Source organism: Pinus tabuliformis, chromosome 5_1 (assembly GCF_031772625.1).
Source record: "Pinus tabuliformis cultivar Carrire ecotype Pingquan chromosome 5_1, CPIR1, whole genome shotgun sequence".
In the NCBI taxonomy this organism is placed as follows: Eukaryota; Viridiplantae; Streptophyta; class Pinopsida; order Pinales; family Pinaceae; genus Pinus; species Pinus tabuliformis.
This window is the reverse complement of record NC_142305.1, coordinates 102,754,180-102,776,486: the sequence shown is the minus strand read 5'-3', so window position 1 is coordinate 102,776,486 and position 22,307 is coordinate 102,754,180. Positions and strand designations below refer to the sequence as shown.

Below are 22,307 nucleotides of genomic sequence, written 5' to 3'. Positions count from 1 at the left end.
GCCACAGCTTTCCCTTTCCCTCTAGATGTAGATGCTGGTGCTAGTGGAGTTGGCAGTGGAGTCTGCTATGCTCTAGAAGCTGAAGAACTAGAAGTAGGAGCTATAGGAGGTAGACCACGTCCTCTACTGGTGGCAGGGGTAGCCCGGGCAGGTGGTGTCACCTGGAAACATTACAATCTCCCAATCCTGAAATCTTGAAAAACTGATAAGTCTGCTGGATTTTGAATGAAATCTAAAATTCTACTTTCTCCATATGAAATCCAATGAGGCCGGAACCACTCTCAAACATCCTGAGTCATTTCATGGTAATGTTAAAAATTTAAGTAAAAGGATGAAAATGAAGATTAAGGAGAATGTCACTTTTACTTTAAGAATTTAACATTACTATGAATAATAGCATATCAATACTAGGGCCTAGACTTGATCATTAAGCTGCCCCACTCAAAAATTATTTGTTTCTTTAAAAAAAAATTGCATTTCAAACATTTAGCATCCCTTAAAAAACCAAAAAAAACATTATAAAACCTCGCTGCCGGAGACCCCCATGATAATTTCAATTGTTATCATGATAAATTCGAATTTATCGCGATAATTTCATAAAAATCGGCTAAAAAAAATTTCCAACGATAATTTTCTATAATAATCGCGATAAAATCGGCATATCGAAAAAATCGCAATAATTTCAATTTACCGCGATTTTATCGCAATTTTCACAACACTGTTCTAGACACCTCCTAAAGGAGCTTCCATCCCCAACTGGAGCCAATGTTAGTGTCTATGAGTCACCAGTTATCAAATGTACTCTTTCCATGTGATTGATAGGGTCTTAGGTCAAATTGTTGTATTTTCAAATAAAAATTGACATGTCTTTTTATTGTCAAATGAGTCTTGAGTCATGTCCTAGGTGTTATTACTACTCCCTCCATTTTCAAGGTCATAAAATGTCATCATGGTCATGTCATCATTCCTTGTGTAGGTCATCATGTGAGTGTCTTGGTCATCATTTTGGTCATCAAATCATAAACATGCATACTTTAAAGGGTTCAAAGTTCCAAATCATGGTTTAAGATATACATTTGGTGTCATCATTAGATCATGTCATCAAAAGTCATGTAGGGAGTCATGTCATCATCATAGTCACCATCATGGGAGTTAGTAATTAGGGAAAAGTTTTCAAAAAATGTTTTCAAAGGTACATTCACCCCACATGGAGATGTAATTTTTCCAGAAAGAACAAGTTGCAATACACTACCTCATCATGTCATTTCTCAAAGGTACATATGATGTCACACCATCACCAAAGCAAAAAATCGACTTTCAAGCAATAAAAATACCATTCAAGCATTCAAAGATTTCATTTCATCCTCCAACAGCTCTTCTCCACCATTGTGACTCATCTCAGCCATCAGAGCCTTCATTTTTCATCACCCAAACCCTTTCCATCAAGCTCACTGCGCTTCTGCACTAGCACGCTGCGCTTCTGGGGAGCACGTTGTGTTTTTGGGTTGGAGGTCAAAGAAAGCAACAACAAGTTCAGTCCTCACTATACAAGTTTCAGAGACCCTTGAGCAAGTAAGTACAACCCTTCATCACCTCTTTGATGTAATCATTTCTCACAAAAACTGAATACAATCCCTCTCCTAGGGTTTTGCTGTGCTTTTAGTTTTCATTGGTTTTTGCTTCATCTCAAAGAGAAAATCCCTATGTTTTCTGCCTAAACACCCTTGTATACACTTGTTAGGCCCTCCCCAACCATTTCACATACATGTTTTCCCTATCTCACCACTTTTCCCCAAGAACCTAGCCCACGCTACGCTTCTACTGGGTTTTGACTGTGTTTGGCACTTTTTGCCCTTCTTCCCTCATCCATTCAGTGAGATTTCACTTCCCATGTGTCCCTAACATCTACCCCTACCCCCTAAATTTTTCCTAGAATTTTTCCTAATCCCTATCCCCTTCATTCCCTTCCCTAAACTAGCTGCTCTTTTTCCCCTATTTTCCAATCCTAAACCCTACCCTTCCCTCCTATCAAACTAGGGTTTTCTGCCAAACAAACCAACAGCATGGCCAGTGAAAAGAAGAAGTACAACAAGGGAGGACATGTCTCCAGATATGAGCCAAGTCATATGCAGGAGATTAATGCTTCATAATTCACCAAGAAATCATTTGAACAAGTAGGCTGCCTAGGGTTTTACAAGAATGCACAAGAGGTGGACTATCACCGTGAGCTAACTAGTTTATTTGCCACCAATTTCAAAAGGAACAAGACCACTATAGCAGGGATGGACTTCTTGGTATCAACAGAGATGATTGGCATGATTTGTAGGGTTTTGAGGCCATTTGTTGCACACAGGGATAGTCTTACTTCAAAATCAGTTTCTAAAGTAATTTAGATGAATTTTACAAAAGTGAAAGAAGTTTTTGTCAATCATAGACCAAAGAACAAAAACCTCCTTTAGTTTATGCACAGGTGTTATGATTTGAGAGAAATGCCCAAAATATAGTCGCTATAGGAGAGTTGCTGCACTTTTGGACAGCTTGACTTCAAGTTAGTTTTTCAGGGGTTTGGAGCAGGTGTTTACAGTGCTTGATGACTCTATTGTGTAGTAGACATCATAAGCTTTCCAACCATACCACTTGCAGCCCAAAACTCCTCTGGGAAGGCCTCAAAATCACTCTCCAAAATTTTGATACACTTTTGCTGTCAAATGTTGCGCTTCTGCAATTTTTTGCTACGTTTTTAGTGACCAACTTCAAACTTGGATTATGAACAAATGGGAAAGTATTATTGAGATTGGAGGAGGTTTTTGTTCATAACATACCTAAAAACAAAAACCTCTCTCAGTTTTGTAAAACGTTTTATGGTTAGAGAGATATTGCTCCATCTTTGAGCCCTATTTTTGCAGAAAACCCAGAAATTTGACCCTACAGAAACCACGCTCGGCTTTTTTTCAAAGGCTTCAAATGATGAATGGCAAGTATATACAAGTGTCATTTGACCAATACATCTCAGAAATCCACTTGGTCTCTCATGTCAACTCACAAATTTGCAGGAAAAGGTCAAAAACCATCAATTTTTCACACTTCTGCCACTGTTTTGAGGCACACGCTGCGCTTCTGGAGTAGTTTTGGTAGAATGAGTTTTGAGGTGCCTTGGAGGTGAGTTTTTTCTTATTTGAAGCTTCAGAGGCCTAGTGGACATTCTCAACTACCTTTACCAACCTTTAGCTAAGCTCAGAGATCAACCAAAGTCATCCAAACACTCACTCAAAGCACGCTACGCTTCTGTGAATTTCGCTGCGCTTCTATGGAGAAAACCCTGTTTTCGAGTTTTCATGGTCAAGAGTCAGCTTTGGTCAATGTAATTAGTCTTTTAATGATTTTACATAATGTAATTAAATATTCTAGTGATGGTTAGAGTTAATTTCCTTGTAATCAATGCTTTCAAAGTCAAACTAAGTCAGTTAGTGTAAAAAGGGAATTGGTTTCTAACCTCCCTAGGTTTTTGCATGGTTGGAGAGAATCTTGTAATCAGTTCCTAGAAGGTAGGATTCGACCCCTGAGAGAGGGAATGATTGTTTTCATCTATATGTAGACTAAATGAAGTCAAAAGAGGGGTTGGATAATTGGTAATCATAGTGTGGAGCTAGTGTACACCATTTTACAGTGGTATTAAAGATAGTTGCAGCTCTAATCTTGGGATTCCTGTGTTATGCTTATTGACAATGTTTCTTCTTAGTTTTATCATCAATTTGAATGTTTATTTCTCCTTGCAACCATATGTATGACTTCATGTGGTCATCTCATTAGTTTTTAAGCAGAATTCATAAGTTTTATGCTCTGTTTTGATGAGATCTTCATGTTTGTGTTCCATTTCTTCTGATGAATTAATTCATGGTCATATGCTCATTTTGATCCTTCATTTTTCAACCCTATACCATAATGACAACCCAAATATGTCACTAAACATACCTACCTTGCTTCATTTTCATCCTTGCAATTGATCATTCGAAACCCTAACCTAGTTCCTAGATCTATGACCTTGATCCAGCGAACCCCATTTCAAAACCCTAATAAGCTGAATACCTAGCCTAAGATCTATTTTTCTCTCCAGTCACTTCATTGGCTATGAGATTGAAGAGAGAGCCCTCTCTGATTTGGTAGGGCTAGCTACCAAGTCCAAAGTTGGTTTGAGGTTATCTCCTTGGCTTCCTTTCTCAGCCTTGGGAAAACCAAGGAGTGTTAATAGGAAGCACCATCCAACATGTCCTGATCTCGAAGCCCAGCAGTGACCATCTCAAAAAATGTCGAAAATCTCCTCTTCCCTTTTGCTCAGTTGTTGCTCAGCTATTCGCACTCCCTTTTGGAGTGAGAAACTCTACACACAACAACTGTTGATCTGCAAGGGAAATCAAACTTCTTGAGACTAGAAGTTCCCTGAGGAAAATTTTTCTCTCAGTGTGTGCTCTTCTTCCACCCAATGTAAGCTCTACTCTAGCAAACTACTGCAAAACCACTGCATCCAGCTAGAGATCTGCTCTGCGAAAATACTAGGTTGCTCCCTCTGCCTTTGGAATCCCTCGATCTGGAGAGATCAAATTTTTCTGCCTCACACTCAGAAAAATCGAATCTCCTCAAGAAATTCGGCCTCTTGGCCAAGGTGATTGTGTTGCCTATCAGGTTTCGATCTGTTGCCCACACTAAACAGCGAAACTCCCTCTTCCTTCGCTACTGAGCTCTCCGGATGATTATCTGCGCTCTGATACCATGTGAAAATTCGGAATCCCGAATCCTATTGCAGCAACTAGAAATTATTCTCCTAATTGTTAATTTAATTTAACAATTTATTTGTTGTTTGCTACAGCGAATACTAAATAAATCACACTGCAATCTACACAAATAAAATTGCGGAAGAATAAACGCTGGAATAAAGTTAACACACATAAAAATAACACAATTATTTTGGAACAAAAGTAACCAGAAAAACCCAACTTGGGAAAACCGGTGCAGCAGCTGAGGGTTTTATTATTAAGCAGTAGTGAAATCTGAGTACATCTATGGATGCCCAACTGGCTATCCAAACAACAAGAAAATCTGAGCAAAATACTTAAGGGAATTACCCTTCTCCCACAGACAATCTCTGCTAGACTTTCCCTATCAAAAACTCGGCCTCCTAGAGCACTGCGTCAGCCTCTGCGCTGCTCTGTGTAGTTGGCTAGACAGCTTGCTCTGGACTGGGCTCAGATGAAGTCGTTTTGCCTCTGGAAGCTGAGAAAATCATCTCTCCAACCCTTTGGGACTCCTTCTCGGCCTCTAGAACTGAGAACGAATTTTTCTCCTCACCAAATCGATCTGCCTGACTGAAGCACTGCGTAGTCCCTCAGCGCTGCCTCTCTGGGATAATTCGACTCACTTGCTGCTACCTCCCCAGATCTGGAAAATCTTTCCTCCAGCTCACTGTCCCTGCCCCTCAATCACTGCTTTCATCTCACTAGCTCTCTCTCTGGCAACTGATTGCTACTACTCTGGAAATCGATCTACTCATGGAATCGAACTGCTGAAGTGGAGTCTCCAAGCCCCATCGACTTCTTATAATCCTCTGTTGAGACTTCAACGGCCAAGATTAGATCTTAATCGATGGCTAGGATTAACTTGAAGTCGATCTGTGTGAGTTTCTAGAACATTCACACCTTGACTTAATTAATTCTCATTAATTAGTCATTCCCTAAGTTTAGACTTCGGAAATATTTAAAAACTGACTAATAATCTAATTAAGTCATTTCTAGGCGGAATTTCCAGAAACGATTTCTGGGTTTTGGAGATCTAATGCATTCTAGCCTCTCCACAAATTTCAAGGCTAGAACACATCTAATGCTACAAAAACTAACATGAGGGCACATAATGGCTCGCTCAGGTGGTGGAGAATGGTGGCACATCGAGCTATCTGGCAGCTGTAAGGGGTTGTTGGCTGCTAGCTGAAGACAAATCTAGGAGAAAATTTTCTCCTATGACATGAAGGGCGTCTATGTCATTCCCTGTGCCTGTGGGACCCCTTATATTGGTGAGACTGGTCGCTCTATCAATCAGCGGATTAGCGAGCATTCGGCTGACTTAAGACATGGGAGGACTAAGTCCTCGGCCCTGGCTGAGCATGCGGGAAAGACTATGCATCATGTATGTATAGAGGAGGCTCAAGTCATTGCCAAAATTGCGCAGTTTCACCATCGCAAATTTAGAGAGGCCCTGGAGATTGAGAAAAGGCCGAACAATCTTAATAGGGATGATGGCTGGAGGATTAGCAGTTGCTGGGTCCCAGCCTTGTCTTCCTAGCCTCCTCTTCCCTTTTTGTTAGGTCTTAGGTTTTCTGTCTTCCCCCTCCTTTAATTTTTCTTTTGGCAGATTGGTCCTATTATTTTGGAATGTTTGAGTCATTAATTTGTTATGAATTAATTTTGGGCATATTATAATTGGATTTGGTTTTCCATAATTTCATTGATAATTATGTCTATTATAACCTTAGAATTGAGTCTCCCTTTAACTAATGTCTAAAAACCCCTTTTAAACCTTATTGACATAGTTAACTTTAATATTAAATATGGATAAATTATGATATACCAATAATATTAGTTATAGTAATAAACATGGACTTTATCAACCCTGAATTATAGTAATAACATATTTACCTAGGGTCTTAGTTAACTTTAATATTTTATTGGAATTAATAAATATTGAACTAATATTGATTATTTGACCATTAACCTATAATATACCAATAATTCTATTATTATTAAACTTTAACAACACTATATTATGGTATTTACCTAATGTGACTAAATTCTAGGAATAATATTGATTTAACAATTTGTTTAGAATTATAAATTATTTAGTAGATATAGATTATTTAATATACATACATTATTGTTTATAACTTATTATCTTAATGGACCATTTTATTTAAATAATGAATATGATATACTCTAAAAAACAAAATAATGAAGATATAACTTACCAAGGACCATTGAATTATTATCACACAACTATCTAGGTAACTATTTTCTAAAAATAATTGATTACCTTTTACTTGTATTTAAATTATATTGGATATAGATTATTTAATATATATAATTTATTAATGACCATTATAATTAAAATATTAATATTATACTATGAATTCTCTTAATATTTGAGATAATAATAATAATATATTTATTTTTAATTAACAAATGAATTCCTTTATTTACCTTTTTCGAGAAATATTAATTAACTATTTTAGTGGTTTGACCAGGATCATTAGGTCAAAATTAGCCGTTAGCATTATAGCTGTTGGAGTCTCAGCACACTCTATTTAATCAAGCTAAGCCGGATTGGTTCTTCAACTTGTCCTGACGATGAACCACACTGGTTGGTTCGAAACGCGTCGACAAAAGATTGGTTATGTGATTTTGCCGAAGATTATCTAAACAATGTTATGGATCACAGAAGTCTAAACTCCTTAATAAATAAATTGTTAAATTAAATTAACAATCAGGAGAATAAGAAAAGACCGGATCGTCTGCTAGGGTTTCTGAGATTGTGTCGGCGGCCTCGGCCCTCTGGGCGACTAAGCGGGCTCCCTTCCCATGTCCCGTTTGCTTTGCTGTGCTGCGCCTCCGGCTGGGCAATACTGTGTTCTGGCTCTAGGCTTGGATTCTCGGATTTGCAGGGGCGCTGGGGGAATGAGCTGAGTTCCCTTGTTGTGCTCCTTTGCTGCAGTCATGGGTGATCCTGGGGGTGGGGAATCCTCTCCCACCCCTCCGATTTCCTCTGAAGAAGCCTTCCGGCGATTATTAACGCAGAAAGGAAAGAAACGTCCTGCCCCAGACATCCCAAAATTCATTAAAAAACTTGAGGAAGTGCCTGAGATAGCCCTGCAAGAAGATCAGCCGATCAAAATTGCTCTTGCCCTTGCTGATAGAGGACTGGTCGGGCAATTTATGGGGCGTTGGCCCTCTACAAAAACCACGGACGATTGGATTCAACGCAACTGGAGGCCTCAGCTGAAGAACAGTGTGATCTGTTACCCGGTAGGTAGAGGTTTCTTCATTTTCGAGTTCACCACCAAAGAAGACCGAGATCTGGTTTTCAGGAATGGACCGTATTTCATGGGAAATCAGGGTCTGTATCTCAATAAATGGACCCCGGACTTCGATCCCTCAGTAGATGTTCCGAAGGAAGTTCCAGTCTGGGTTAGGCTCCCCAACCTTCCGATCCACTGCTGGAGCTATCAGTCATTGCAAAGGATTGGGAACGGTCTGGGCAGATTCATCGACAAAGCAGACAATAAAGGCCAATACACTTGTGCAAGAAGCTGCGTGGAAGTTGACTTAGACGCTGGTCTCCCCGAAGCGATTAAAATCACAGTGGGAGAATGGCAACACTATCAAAAGCTGGACTACGAACAACTACCGTTCAAATGCAGAACGTGCCATGAACACGGACACTTTTAACGGAATTGCCCCAAATCCCAGGCCAGGACTAAGGAGGATGAGGAAGGATGGAAAGAAATCAAAAGAGGCAAGGCTATCCCAAGACCATCAGGGAAGAAAAATTCTGGTTCAGGGGAGAAGCCGCAGTCCAATCTGAAGACCAATGAAGATCCAAAAGTTGGAACCTCCTCCGGAGGGAACGCAGAAACCATCGAGACTCAAGAAGCACCTGAAAACTCAATGAAGGAAGCAAAAGAAACAGGTACTGAAATAATCACCCCCCAACCTCAGGAGGCAATGAAGGAAATAAAGATAATGAAGAACACATAAGCCTGGCCTCCGAATCGGATGAAGACTCAGAAGGAAGAACCTATGAATCAGACAGCTCACAAGCCACCCCTATCAAGTCAGCCAGGGGCAGAAAATCCAAGAAGAAACTGAGAGAGGAGAAAACCTATCGGGATGTTCTCCAAGGATCCCAAAAAACTCTCAAGGGAATGATGAATACAAGGTCTGGGCGCAAGCAGGGCTCGGTTCCAAAAGGAGCCACATTCCCCCAAGCCAATAAATAATGAAGTACGTCTCCTGGAATTGCAGAGGACTAGGCAGCAAGCTAAAAGAAGATGCCCTCAAAGATATAGTCACAACGTACTCGCCTGAAATCCTCCTAATCCAGGAGACAAAGTTGGAGGAAAATCTCCTCCTCAATGCTAGCAAATCCTTCTGGCGTAAAGGTATTGGATGTGCGGTCAGTGCAAGAGGCGCCTCCGGTGGAATCGCTACCTTCTGGGACAGCTCTATCTATGACCTGATTCAAAAAGATAGCTCTTCCCATTGGATTCTCACGAAGCTCCTCCATAAAGACTCCGGCCATCAAGTAAGTTTGTTCAATATTTATGCTCTTGTTCTTCCTTCTGAGAAAAAACTCTGCTGGGACTCGATTTTGTCCTATCTATCGCTGAACATCCCAGAAAACATTATTATAGCTGGTGATATGAATGTCACTCTTGCTGCAAATGAGAAAAGGGGAGGATCCCCGGTCAGGGACCCAGCAAGAGAATGGGTTGAAGATCTCATGTTGGGATGGGAGCTGGAGGATATCAAGCCCTCTTCTGGGAAGTTCACCTGGTCCAACAAAAGGGTGGGCCCAAATCATATTGCAGCTCGATTAGACCGATTTCTGGTTCAATCCTCTTTCCTGACTTGTGGTCTTATGGCTTCGTCCAAAATCCTGCCAAACAGCACCTCGGATCACAAACCCATTATTCTTGAGCTCTCCACGGATGAAAATCTTGGCCCCATACCCTTCAGGTTCAGTTCATTATGGCTTCAGCAAGAGGGGTTCCAAGAGATGGTTTCCGAAGCCTGGAAAAGACCGATTCAAGGTTCCCCCTTCTATGTGTGGGAAGAAAAGCTGAGGGGACTCAAAAGAAGACTCAAGGAGTGGGCAAGAACGTTGAAATCTCCCTCCTTCAAAAGGAAGACGGCCCTGGACAATCTTGCTGTCCATCAATTATCTTTGGAAAATTCTGTTGTCACCCAAGACCTTCTTCAGAGAGAAATTGACCTGCAAAAAGAACTTCACAAAGCAAGCAGGGAAGAAGAAGAACTCTGGAGGCAGAAATCCAGAGCTCTCTGGTTACAAGCTGGGGACAAAAATACCAGCTTCTTCCACAAGCAAGCTTAAGCCCGCAAGCAATTCAAATCCGTTAAAGAAATTCATCACCAAAATGTAGTGGTTAAGGACTTCGAAGAAATCAAGCGGGCAGCTCACACTCACTTCAAAGACCTTTACTCCGCCCCTGATGAACCACCATTGGATCCCCAAGTCTACCCGATGAATTTGATCCCTCAATGTGTCCAAGATCCTATCAACGATATGCTGACGGCTCCGATTAGCATGAATGAGCTTAGAAAAGCATTGGACAGTATGGAACCGGACAAAGCCCCGGGCCCGGATGGGTTCCCTGTTAGATTCTATCTTTCCTGTTGGGACATAATCAAATCTGACCTTCTGAGAATGGTTAAGAAATCTCAAACTTGTACAAAGATCGGAGGCGGCATCAATTCAACGTTTCTGGCCTTGATTCCAAAAGAGAAAGGAGCAGCTAATTTCAGCAGATTCAGGCCAATCTCGTTGTGTAACTCTAGTTACAAGCTAATAACCAAAATTATAGCCAATCGCCTCAAGAAAATCTTACCCGCCATTATTCCTGAAAATCAAGGTGGATTCATCAAAGGGAGAAAGATTCTGGACAATATAGTGCTGGTGCAAGAAGCTGTTCATTTAAGCTATCATCGAAAGGAGAAAGGTATGGTGATTAAGCTCGACTTGGCAAATGCGTTTGACAGGGTAAAGCATGAATTCCTATTTATGGTTATGAAGAAAATGGGATTTTCTTCAGCCATCATTAACTGGATCAAAGCCTGCATTGCCTCTCCTTGGATTGCGCCTTTAGTAAATGGGCGTCCTTCAGATTTCTTCCAAGCCTCTAGGGGCCTCAGACAAGGTTGCCCTTTGTCCCCGCTCCTTTACGCGATTCAAGCCTCAGTTCTCAGTTTTCAACTGGACCATAACCTTCAGACTCAAATCCTTCCTGGACTCCGCATGGTTCACCAGGTCAAAGACATAAATCATGTCCAATTTGCTGATGATACGCTATTGCTGGGTGGGGCAAGCATAAACTCTGCTAAATCCTTCAAGAAGGAGCTGGACCAGTGTTGCGGGGGAGCGCCCCCCCCCCCCTCGATCCCGCTCCCAATCCGCGCTCCAGGCGGGAGCGACTCGGGAGCGCGCTCCCGAAATCGCTCCCGAAAAGGGAGCGATTTCGGGAGCACGCTCCCTAAAAAAAATTTCGCTCCCTGCCTTTTCGGGAGCGTTTTGCCTTTTTTGCATTTTTTTATTTGTAGTAATGTTCGAAATGAAATTTTTTTTGAAAGAAACAAATAGTTTTTGAGTGGGGCAACTTAATGATCAAGTCTAGGCCCTAGTATTGATATGCTATTCATGGTAATGTTAAATTCTTAAAGTAAAAGTGACATTTTATTTAATTTTCATTTTCATCCTTTTACTTAAATTTTTAACATTACCATGAAATGACTCAGGATGTTTGAGAGTGGTTTCGTCCTCATTGGATTTCATATGGAGAAAGTAGAATTTTAGATTTCATTCAAAATCCAGCAGACTTATCAGTTTTTCAGGATTTCAGGATTGGGGGATTGCAATGTTTCCATTGAATTTTGTCATGTATTAGGGTATGGAACTCATATTTAATCAAGAGTACCAATCCCTCTATGTACCTTGATGTTAGTGACATTGGTTGTCGAACTCCTCTATCATGACCCTTCTAAAAATGTACACATCACTCAAACAAAATCTTGACTTGACATGCTATGCTTTTTCTATCTTATGTTAATGCTTAGAGGGTGATATTAATGACAAAGATCCCTATACAGATACAAAGGTAATGACAAAGATACCTCTGGATATTAATGCTTGGAGGGTGATATTAATGACAAAGATCCTGATTTTGCAACAAGACTAAAAAATTAGACATTTCTCGTGGTGGCAAGAGGCCCAAGCATAAGAAATAGATAATAGATTTACTTCTCTTTTCTAGTTTCTAGTAGCTTTTATAACTATTGACTCTTTCATATTTATTATGATATTTTTTTAAACAATATATGACAATTTAAGTTTGAAGTTGGCAATTATAACTCATTAGTAATGAATTATGAATATGATGCTTCATGAAAGTTGAAAGTTGTTTCATTTCATTTCATTTTATAACATTTCATTTCATGTTAGATATTATTTGTTGTAATGGTTACACTTAGCTTACAAGTACAACTTTGGTGATCAATGATGATAAATGTTATATATTGAATTTTGAAAGCTTGAAACTTTAAGATTGATGAATCATGAGACTCAATATGTTGTATGTTACTATGTTACTAACTTGCGGACGTGGTTGATGAAGATTATAACTTCTAGATGATTGTTGTTATATGGTTCAATCTATGCTTTTTTATGTTTTTTATATCTAATTCATCATTCTACATGTTTTTGTTGACATATATGTATCAAAAATTAAAAAATATAAAATATATATATTTTTAAAAAATCGCTCCGGGATTCGCTCCCAAACCGGGAGCTTCTGAAAATGGTCGCTCCCGCTCCCACTCCCCGCTTCCGCTCCCGCTCCCAAGTAACATTGAGCTGGACAGCTACAGAGAAGTCTCGGGCAGCAAGATCAACTTTACAAAAAGCACAGTCTATGGCTGGAACTGCACGGTCAAGGAATTATCAGATATTGCAAGGATTCTCCATATGGAAGGGCCCTGGGCCTGGGACTCCTTCAAATACCTGGGGATCCCAATCTTCAGGACCATTCCCAAAGTTGCCCATTGGATGCCCTTGCTGGACAAGATTAAAAACAGAATTCATGCCTGGGGAGCTTCATGGCTGAACAATGCGGGGAAAATCATTTTGATGAAAGCGGTCCTCTCAAGTCTTCCGTTATATCAGCACTCCATCCTCCTGGCCCCTAAAACCTTCATCAACAAAATGGAAGTTCTACTCAGGCGCTTCCTGTGGGAAGGGGGAAAAAACAACGAAAGAAGGTTGCACCTGGTTAAATGGGATACTATTAAAAAGCCATTTATGGAAGGAGGATTACAAATCCGCGATCTGGCTGCCCAAAATCTGGCTTTGGGAACCAAGCTGCTCTGGGACATTGTCTCTGGAAAACTTAGTTGGAGCAAGAAGGTCCTGTGGAGAAAATATTTCCATGGGAAGCGCCTCAGATGCCTGGACCATCCTCCTCGTTCCAACAAAGGTTCTCCTGTTCTTAAACTCTGCATCAAAGCTTTGGAACATTTTAGTCATAAGCTGTATTGGATTCCAGGTAATGGGCAAAAAATAAGAATTTGGGATGATCCTATTCTAGGTGACCAACCGATGAATCAGGTGGAAGAAATCACCAATATCAGAGACTGGCTCCAAGATCGCAATCTGAACACTCTCTGGGATATCTCTTCCTGGTCGGAGGATGGTCTCTGGGAAAGCTGGCATTTGGGGGAGGTCCCTCAGTGGCTGGAGGGTGAAGCCTCTGTTCTCTTGGAAAATCTTCAAGGGAAAGCTCCAGTAAAAGCTTCTGTAAAAGACAAACGCGGGTGGGGATCTGTCACAGGTTCGTATTCTGCTTCCGAAGGATACAAAAGTATTATGGCCATCCCGAATGTTCCCCCAAATCCGGCTCAATGGCAATTTATTTGGAATTCCCCCTCTCTTCCCAAAATTGATTTCTTCTGCTGGACATTAGCCCACAATAGTATTCTCACTCGAGATAATCTCCGCAGGCGCGGAATGGAAGGTCCGTCTTGGTGCAATCTTTGCAAGTCAGAGGAAGAAACAGCTGATCACTTGTTCTTAACCTGCCCTTTTGCATCAGAAGTCTGGAAGGGGGTCCTTATGCTAAATCCTGATAATTTCGAGCTCCCCAGGAACATCCAAAATCTTTTCCAATCCTGGAGCAAATTATCTCCGTTTGGTCTTTCCAAAAATATCCACCTCAAAAATTGCTGGCTGTGGATCCCCAAGTTCGTTTGCTGGAAGCTGTGGCTGGAAAGGAATAACAGACTATTCAGAAACGAAAGCTGCAATCCGATCAAAGTCATCACCAAAGTTAAAGCTCTTTTAGGAGAAACTCTGGATGCCAACTCTGCCAAAAAAACAGGGAAAGCTCTGAACAGAGAAGAGGAACTCTGGTTGAATGGTTTGGTCCCAAACCATAAAGATTGTGCTAACATCGATACCAGCGTCCTCTCCAATTGGGAAATCAGGCTGGAGGAGCAAGAGTTCATTAAATGGAGGTCGACTCTGAATGAACACTGTCTGTTTTTTGATGGGGCCTCCAAAGGCAACCCTGGTGTAGCAGGAGGCGGCGGAGTTCTATTGAGTCCGGATGGCTCTGAGGTGTTAAGGTTTGCTTGGGGATTAGGCAAGGAATCCAACAACAGAGCGGAGGCTCTGGCTTTGTGGCAGGGGCTCTCTCAAGCGATCAAAGGCAACTTCCTTTCCATTTCAGTCTTCGGGGACTCCAGGATTATTATCCAGGCACTGCAATCCAAAAAGAACCCTTCTCAGCTCCACTTATCAACCATCATCAGGAGAATTAGGCTTATATTGCCCAAATTCCACAAGATCTCCTTCTATCACATCCCCAGGAAATTAAACTCCCAAGCAGATATGGAAGCCAACCAAGGCGTTCTGAGAAGCAAAAGTTCGCTGTCAGTTAACCAGGCCGATTTCTTCTGCAATATCCCCTAAGAAGGGTGTTCCCTGGACCTGTTGCTGATGACTTATCACCCTGAGTTTATTCTCTGCTGTAAGTGCAACCAAAGGATTAAAAAGAAGAGCGCATATCGTGGTGTTCTGGGAAATCTAATGATGAATCCGTTAGATGCTCTGGAGGGATCTATTGCTTCTGGCCTTTTCAGCTCCCAGCGTTCTGCTACAGGTCTGTAGATACAGCGCTGATGTTCCCGTCGCCTTCTGCTGACCATTAGTTTCCAACAGTGGGATATTTTCTAACTCCGGTTAACAGTAATTTGTATTAGCAGGAAAATCTGGCCCTCCGCCAGTTACCAGAAAAGTTATGTATTCGATCTATGCCTGAGTTTTGGCGCTTTTTAATAAATTTAACCGTTTATGTCAAAAAAAAACAATCAGGAGAATAATTTCCAGTCGCTGCAATAGGATTCCCGGTTGTGAAATTTTCATATTTCATGCTTCGGTCATCATGTTTTAGGTCAAAGTCCCCATTGAGGACTTCTAGGATTTATTCTAAGTCATTAGAATCATTGTCCATTAAAAGAGACCCTTCTTGGACTTTTGAATCATGTAAAAAGATTTATTATTGAGTCAAATAAGCTATTTGTCACCTCCACACCAAGTCGGCCTCAAGGAGATCAAGTTGGCCTCAAACTGGGTAATTCGACCTCACCAAAAGCCTATATATTAAAGCAGTTTGAATTCATTTGGAGCACACTCTCTCACTCAAGTTCGATATCCAAGAAGAAGAGCTGGAAAAGTGCAAAGTTAGAAAAGGAGGCTAAAAGGAGTGCAAAGTTGGAGAAGAAGGAAGAAAAGGTCAAGATCAAAATTTTGGGCTATCTATCTCTCTCTCATGTATATTCCTCTAGGAGATCGAAGTCTCTCTGGTCAAGTCGAAGTTATTTTTGCTGTTGCTACCAAATGCTAGGTCGAAATTGTTGTTGCAAGGTCGAAGTTGTTGTTGAAGGGTTATCATCTGCAAGAAGAAAGCAAGGCCTGACTTGGTGTGGAGGAAGTTTGTGTCTAGGTCAAGAGTCTTGCATTATCTCAAGAAGTTATTAAGGAAGAGTTGTTGACTAGGTTTTCCCCTAGATAGGGATTTTGCCTTCGCTATCCGCTTGTATATGGTGTTTGTGATCTTTGTGCTATTGTTTTGGTAATTGCTTGATTAACTAAAAAACAAAAGAAGAACATAAAGATAAGAAAGTCACAAGTAATTATCTATATAAAGAAAAAAATTCTGCCTTTCTGATCTTCTAACATAGAGGATGTCTCTCACTACAGTGGGAGGGCTTATGTCATCATCCTAGCCCTCACAAATGGTCTACAGACACTTTTGATCCACTTGGAGACCCATGAGGATGTCCTTGTGCCCCCACACCCACTTGGGAGCACCACAGGGTCTTGCTTGAAAAACAAGGGGCCAACCCCTTGTCCACTATGTTTGGAGTCCATTCTCTCATCATGGCACACTTTGGACTTCATTTGGCCTTCTCAATGGCCCAACGACTCATTATGTTGATCATTCTTCCCTCTTGAGAGGCTTATCTTTATGTTATTGAGCTATTTGGTGGGATTGTCACCAAAAGTATTGTTATTATGCACATTATTTTATTTTAGGGGCATTATTAGTCCAAATTAGGCCATTTGAATCCCTTAGAGGATTGTATAAATAGAAGAGAGGCATTCTCTCTCATTCATCATCACTTGGATTGGATTAGTATCTCTTATGAGATTTTCGCACTTTTTGTTGGGATGAATTTTTGGAGCTTTTCTTGATGCACTATGATGTTTGGATTTCGCTATTGTCTTTGGAGCTTCTCTAATGCGAAGTTGATAAATGGATATACTCTCTCTCTCATGTAAGTCGAAATTTTGATGTTATTCTTGTTATCTTACTTGTTAATTGCATGTATGTTGTTATCTTTATTCTTGTATGGGTTAAATGCAATGTGAAATTTTTTTGGGACCTTGAATAAGTGATTAAATGCATGCGTTGACCTTTAAGGGACTGGGCGAATATTCCTAGAGGCATCTCTTAGGTTAAAGACCTTGAAAATTTGTCTCCTTCACAAATTTGAAGTATAAATCTCTATTGATCTAGTTGTTGCCCTTGGAGAGGCTAGTAAAGATCAATTAGGGCTCCTTAGCAAACGAAATTTCATGATCTATGTGTATCTTGACTCCATTAAGCCCAAGCAATAAGGCACTAATCCTCGTATCCCTTTGGTGCTCAAAATAACATTTATTTTCTTCACTTCTTCCAATTGTAGGCCTAACCCTAGAAGGTCTCCTAGGGAATCACACGAAATCATTTGTAGCCATCCAAAACCCTTGAAAATTGGTCCACTACTGCGTTGTAGTTTGGTCAAGAGGTCCTCCAAATTTCAAGCAATTCCAACGGTGGAATCCCAAGATATAGCAAGCCCTAGCCACAAGACCATTTCTTGCCCTAGGTTCATTTTGGGTTAGTGACCTCATTAAGATCATTGCATCTAAATCTCACAAGAAAATTTGTCCTTTGATCTTCTTCTCTTTCCTAATTAGGTCAAGCCCCTCCTTGGTTGATCAATTCCACTCCCTTGACCTAATTCAGGGTCCACTTGGTCCCGTATCGTCCCACAACTTTACAACTCCAACTCCGCAAAGATCACATAAAGAACAAGTCTTCATAAGGGCTAGGAATCATCTTTACAAGATACATTCCCAAACCCTAGCCACGAGAATCCTCTTAGCCCTTCCTAGAGAGCCTATCACCTTGTTTTCCAAGCAAGAAAGCCACACAATTGAGTATCTCTTATGAATAGGTCTTGGGAATCACCCTCTATCCTCTAATTGACACATCCATTATTGTGATTCCTCTTATACTGGGTCTCCTCCCATCGGTGAAAGTCTCTAAAGAGTAGGGAGCCTTACATGAGGTGACAGTGGGCTATCACTCCATTATTGCCCTTGACCTAGTAGTTGCCCTATAGGATCCCCTCCTAGGACCCATGCTAGTTTGAGCAATAACATGCCCCAAACCCAAAATTCGGTTCCACATGATAATTATGACATAGATCTAGGGGCCAACCCGTAGATAGTGATTTTAGAGGGCTTCTACACTTGTTTTGGCACCCATTTCCTCAATGTCAGCCCTAGAAGGGCCTACGCTCGCATGACCTCAGCCCTTTTGCTCTATTTCAGCTCACACATGTAGAGAATTAATTAGTTTTTCAAAGGCTACTAGGTCAGCTTGTGACCTAACTTGTGTTAGCACATTATTTTATGATTTTCTTAGGGGCATTCGGCTAAAATTACATCATGACTCCTCATGTAAATAGAGGGAAGATCATTGTTGTATCTCATCATCACATCACTTGAGATGTTTCGACCTCATTAGCAGAATTTGGACTTGTATCTTTGAGGAGAACTTGGAGTATCTTGATGCACTTTGAAATTTGGGGCCAATTTGTCTATCTTTGGAGCTATTCTTTGGATGAATGGAATGGATTCTTTGTGCGTTATCTTGTAAGTGTATCTAGATGGTAATAATTAATTTCTTACATGTCAAATGTATGGAATTTTGTTGAATCTAGCAATTGCAATTGTGCCATAATTTGTTCAATACTTATTGAATGTCAATCTAGATTATCTATTGCATGCATTACTCATGAATAATGTGTAAATGAACGTCCTTAGTGGTGAACTCTTGGTAGCTCTCCCATGAAAAATCCATCTTCCATTGCATAGGTAATTGTTGGAATTTTGCTTGCTAGGGCATCAAAGTTTTAGTCTCGTTAGAAGCTCTTTGGCTAATTAACTCATTGAGGACTCAATACTCCCAAGGAACAAGAGACTAGTCCATTTGGTTGGCGATCACATCTTAATTTTATCCATTTTCTCTCTATCCTGATTCAGCCCTTTCAAGACCAAGCTTGGAGACTAAGAGGGAAACCCCAGTTCTGCCTTGCTTCAACTTAAGGGCTTCCTTGAAGGTTTCATGAGCCTTGGCATTGCTAGCACACATTGTTGGAAACCTTTTCTCTTAAGCCTTGACCTTCGGAAACTCCAACACTCGTCAAATTTATCAAACCTTGGGCCTTGTGCCTTCTTCCCTAGGTCTCATCATAGAAACCAAATTGTCTACTTGTGGAGCCTTGAACCTAAATTGTGCCTTTCTTGAAGAGATCCTAGTGAGGTTACCTTACATATCAACCGTAGAATACCTATTGTAAGTGATCTCTTTCCTACCGGGACTCCTCCCATAGGTGAAAGTCCGTAAAGAGCAAAGGGTTTTGGCTGGGTGACAATGAACCACTACCCCATTGTTATCTCTTGTTTTAGTTCATGCCTTGTAGGGTTTCCCTCTCCAAGGCCTGCTGGATTTTGCAACAACATGTCCAACACAGAGAACCAAAGTTTGCTAGAAGGTTTTGGGTGGATATCTCAAGACATACAAGAGTTCTATTGCCCATCGGGATAGAATACAGTGTTTCTTCCTCTTGAGAAAATCGATAGTATTTGTAGTAGCTCGGAGTCCTGGACATCATATGCTTAAGCTGCTTACAAAGAAGAAGTATTAGCAGTTTCTTCTGTCTTGATAAAATAAAAAGGAAAAAACACAATACATTCTGAACTTTGAAGATCACAAATATTTCTCACTTGATATAAAAGGGAAAAACCCAATACATTCTGAACTTTGAAGATCACAAATATTTGTCACTTGATATAAATCCTCATTGGTAAATTTGCATCAATGTGAACTAGCTAGTAGAAGAATACAGCTGTCCTCAGAAGATTTTACTTAACATGATTGAAACTTGATCAGACTAAACACAAAATATCAAGCACTGCGACAACCATAAAATTGTGTAGACAACAAGCTACAGGCATTCTTTATGACAAATACCTTCTCTGCAGATGAGGCACGACCTGAACTGGCCCCAGCACTTAATCGATTGATCATGTCCTTTGTGTGATCAATCTCCTTTTGTTGTTTTTCCCATGCCATACGCTGTGCCTCTATCCAAGCAGCTTTAGCAGCCACATATTCAGAGTAATTTCCTTCATATGTTTTAGATATACCCATATCTGTCTCTACTATCTTTGTGCAAAGTTGATCAAGAAAAGCTCTGTCATGAGAAACAACAACCATAGGTACATCTTGTTTCTTGAGATAACCTTCAAGCCATTCTATAGTGTCAAGGTCAAGGTGATTTGTGGGCTCATCCAGAAGCAGTAAGTCAGGTTCCTGCAAATAATGGGAAGTGAGAATGAGAAAATGATTCCAAGAAACATAAACCCGTATTCCTGCTTCATATTGTAGTAACAGAGTGTAATCTCGGCACTCTAAAAAACAACCATATATTGAAAGCATGAAGGAAACCATATTCCTAGGTGACTGAGGCCTCAACTCTTCGACGCTAGCACACTGCCACTGCCCCTGCCATTGAGGTTTATATCATATATGCATAAGCATTAGAGTGTTGGCCATCAGTTGGTCTGCAAATGTAACTTGCCATCAACTGGACCATGTTTGCTTCATCTCATAGATGAGTGGTCCAATGAGATGTATGCCACATGGGTCAAGCAACAAACTGAAGTAAAAGGATTACAATTTCAGCAGCTTTGGTATAATTCTCAGACATGATGGAGATTGCATGGTTCCAGATAAAAAAATTGGGGTTGATAATGTTCACAAATGATGACAATTGGTTAATAGCATTGGCCAAAGCCACGCCACTGCTATATATCAACAAAAGCCATTGTCATTGGAGATCTGAGTCATCTGACAATAATTATCCCACTGTTTGAATTGCAATATAAGTTTTGTGTGCTATATGCGCCTGACAAATATGTCCTAAGGATTTGAACACAAACAAAGAAGATGATGTTCTCAAAGGAAAAAAATGGGTCTCCTTACCTGAAGAAGAATTTTACCAAGAGATATCCTCATCTGCCACCCACCGCTAAATGATGCCACCAGCCTATCACCATCCTCTTGCGAAAATCCAAGTTCAGGCATCATCTTGTTAATTTTGACATCCATGTCATAAAGCTCCACTGCATCCGCCTGCTTCTGCAAGAAATCCAATTCATCTAAAAGCCTGCCCATTAAATTCATATCATCTACTGCAGACTCCAGCGCCTTCTGTACTCTGTCAATCTTCTGTTGCACCTCCAACTGCTCTTCGAATGCATTCAGAAACTCTTCTCTCACCGTCCTGGTCGGAACAACCTCAAATTCTTGAGTTAGAAATGCTAATTTCATATTGTGCTTGGCCTTAATAACCTGCCCAGAGTCAGGCTCCTCTTCACCCACAATTATTTTCAATTGAGTTGTCTTCCCAGACCCATTTACACCCACCAGGCCTACCTTTTCACCCTTTTTCACCTCCCAGGTAACATCCTTCAATACAGTGACCCCCTTGAAGCTCTTACTGATGTTTTCTAGTCTAACACCGCTTGAAATACTGGACGCCCCTGATAGATTTTGCCTACCACCTTTCTTTGAACTTGTTTGAGTATCATTATTAGAGAATAAGGATTCTATATCCGAAGTTTCAGTGACAGAATTGGTTCCAGTTGCCACTGAAAGTAATTTCGTATGGTTTTGTCTGCTGTTTTCTGGTATTGGTTTTGGTATAATTCCCAATTGGGCAGCTAGCAATGGACCTTCACAAGCTCTGTAACAAATAGCTCTAACGGGGGGCAATGAAAAACCAGTTTTTGTGGTGGGTTTTCTAGTGTCAATAGGGACTGAACCCATGATGAATGTGGACTTGAAATCATTGCAATTTAACTGTCTTACGATATTCATTTTGGGGACCAGAAATTTATAAGGTAGGATCTTTTTGGGGATTCAAAAATCAACCTACCTTACGATACAACAGATTCAGACGGTTTACATGGAACAGTACCTTGTTTTGTGGGGGTGATTTTGGCGGTTGCAGGCTAATGTGCTACAGGCATGCCTCCATATTAAGGTCGTCAATCGCCTGCAACATAGGAAAATATCATTCCCCCTCACTCCAACATTAGCAGAAGTGTGTTGGGTTTTAAATGGGACGACTCGTTTGTCTGTTTATATGGGATAAATCTCCCCCATTGGATTTAGAGTGATATGGGTGCCTTCTGAAAACTTGATTGTGGCTGTGAATGAAAAAGAACGATGTAAATGGGAAACGAGATAAAAAGGAATGGAGGGAGATAGATTTAGAGTGATATGGGTGCCTTCTGAAAACTTGATTATGGCTGTGAATGAAAAAGAGCCATGTAAATAGGAAACGAGATAAAAAGGAATGGAGGGAGATAAGGGGCAGAGAAGTGCGGGGATATTTAGTATTTTTTGGTTTACAGGTTTAGATGTATTTTTCGAAATGTATTAGTGTAGTGTCATGGGAATTTAACATTTCTGAGGGGCAACTCTTATAATATTAACAAAATATTATTTAAAATAATAGAGTATAATATTAACAAAAAAATTGATAATAATAATTTATTTTTAAAGTAATAATATGGTT

At 40.5% G+C, this 22,307-nt stretch overlaps 1 protein-coding gene across 1 annotated transcript in view; it reads right to left on the bottom strand.

Annotated features, from left to right (window-relative positions):
• The window catches only part of LOC149163645 (ABC transporter F family member 5-like), a 300,745-nt gene extending 278,674 nt beyond the window's left edge, over positions 1-22,071 (bottom strand). Inside the window, exons 1-2 of the mRNA XM_089431793.1 lie at positions 20,708-22,071; positions 19,694-20,035 (exon numbers count right to left, since the gene is read on the bottom strand). Of these exons, the coding sequence (XP_089287919.1) occupies positions 19,694-20,035; positions 20,708-21,604 (1,239 nt within the window). The 5' untranslated portion in view covers positions 21,605-22,071. The remainder of the gene's footprint in view (positions 1-19,693; positions 20,036-20,707) is intronic.
• Between the last annotated feature and the right edge of the window lie 236 nt (positions 22,072-22,307).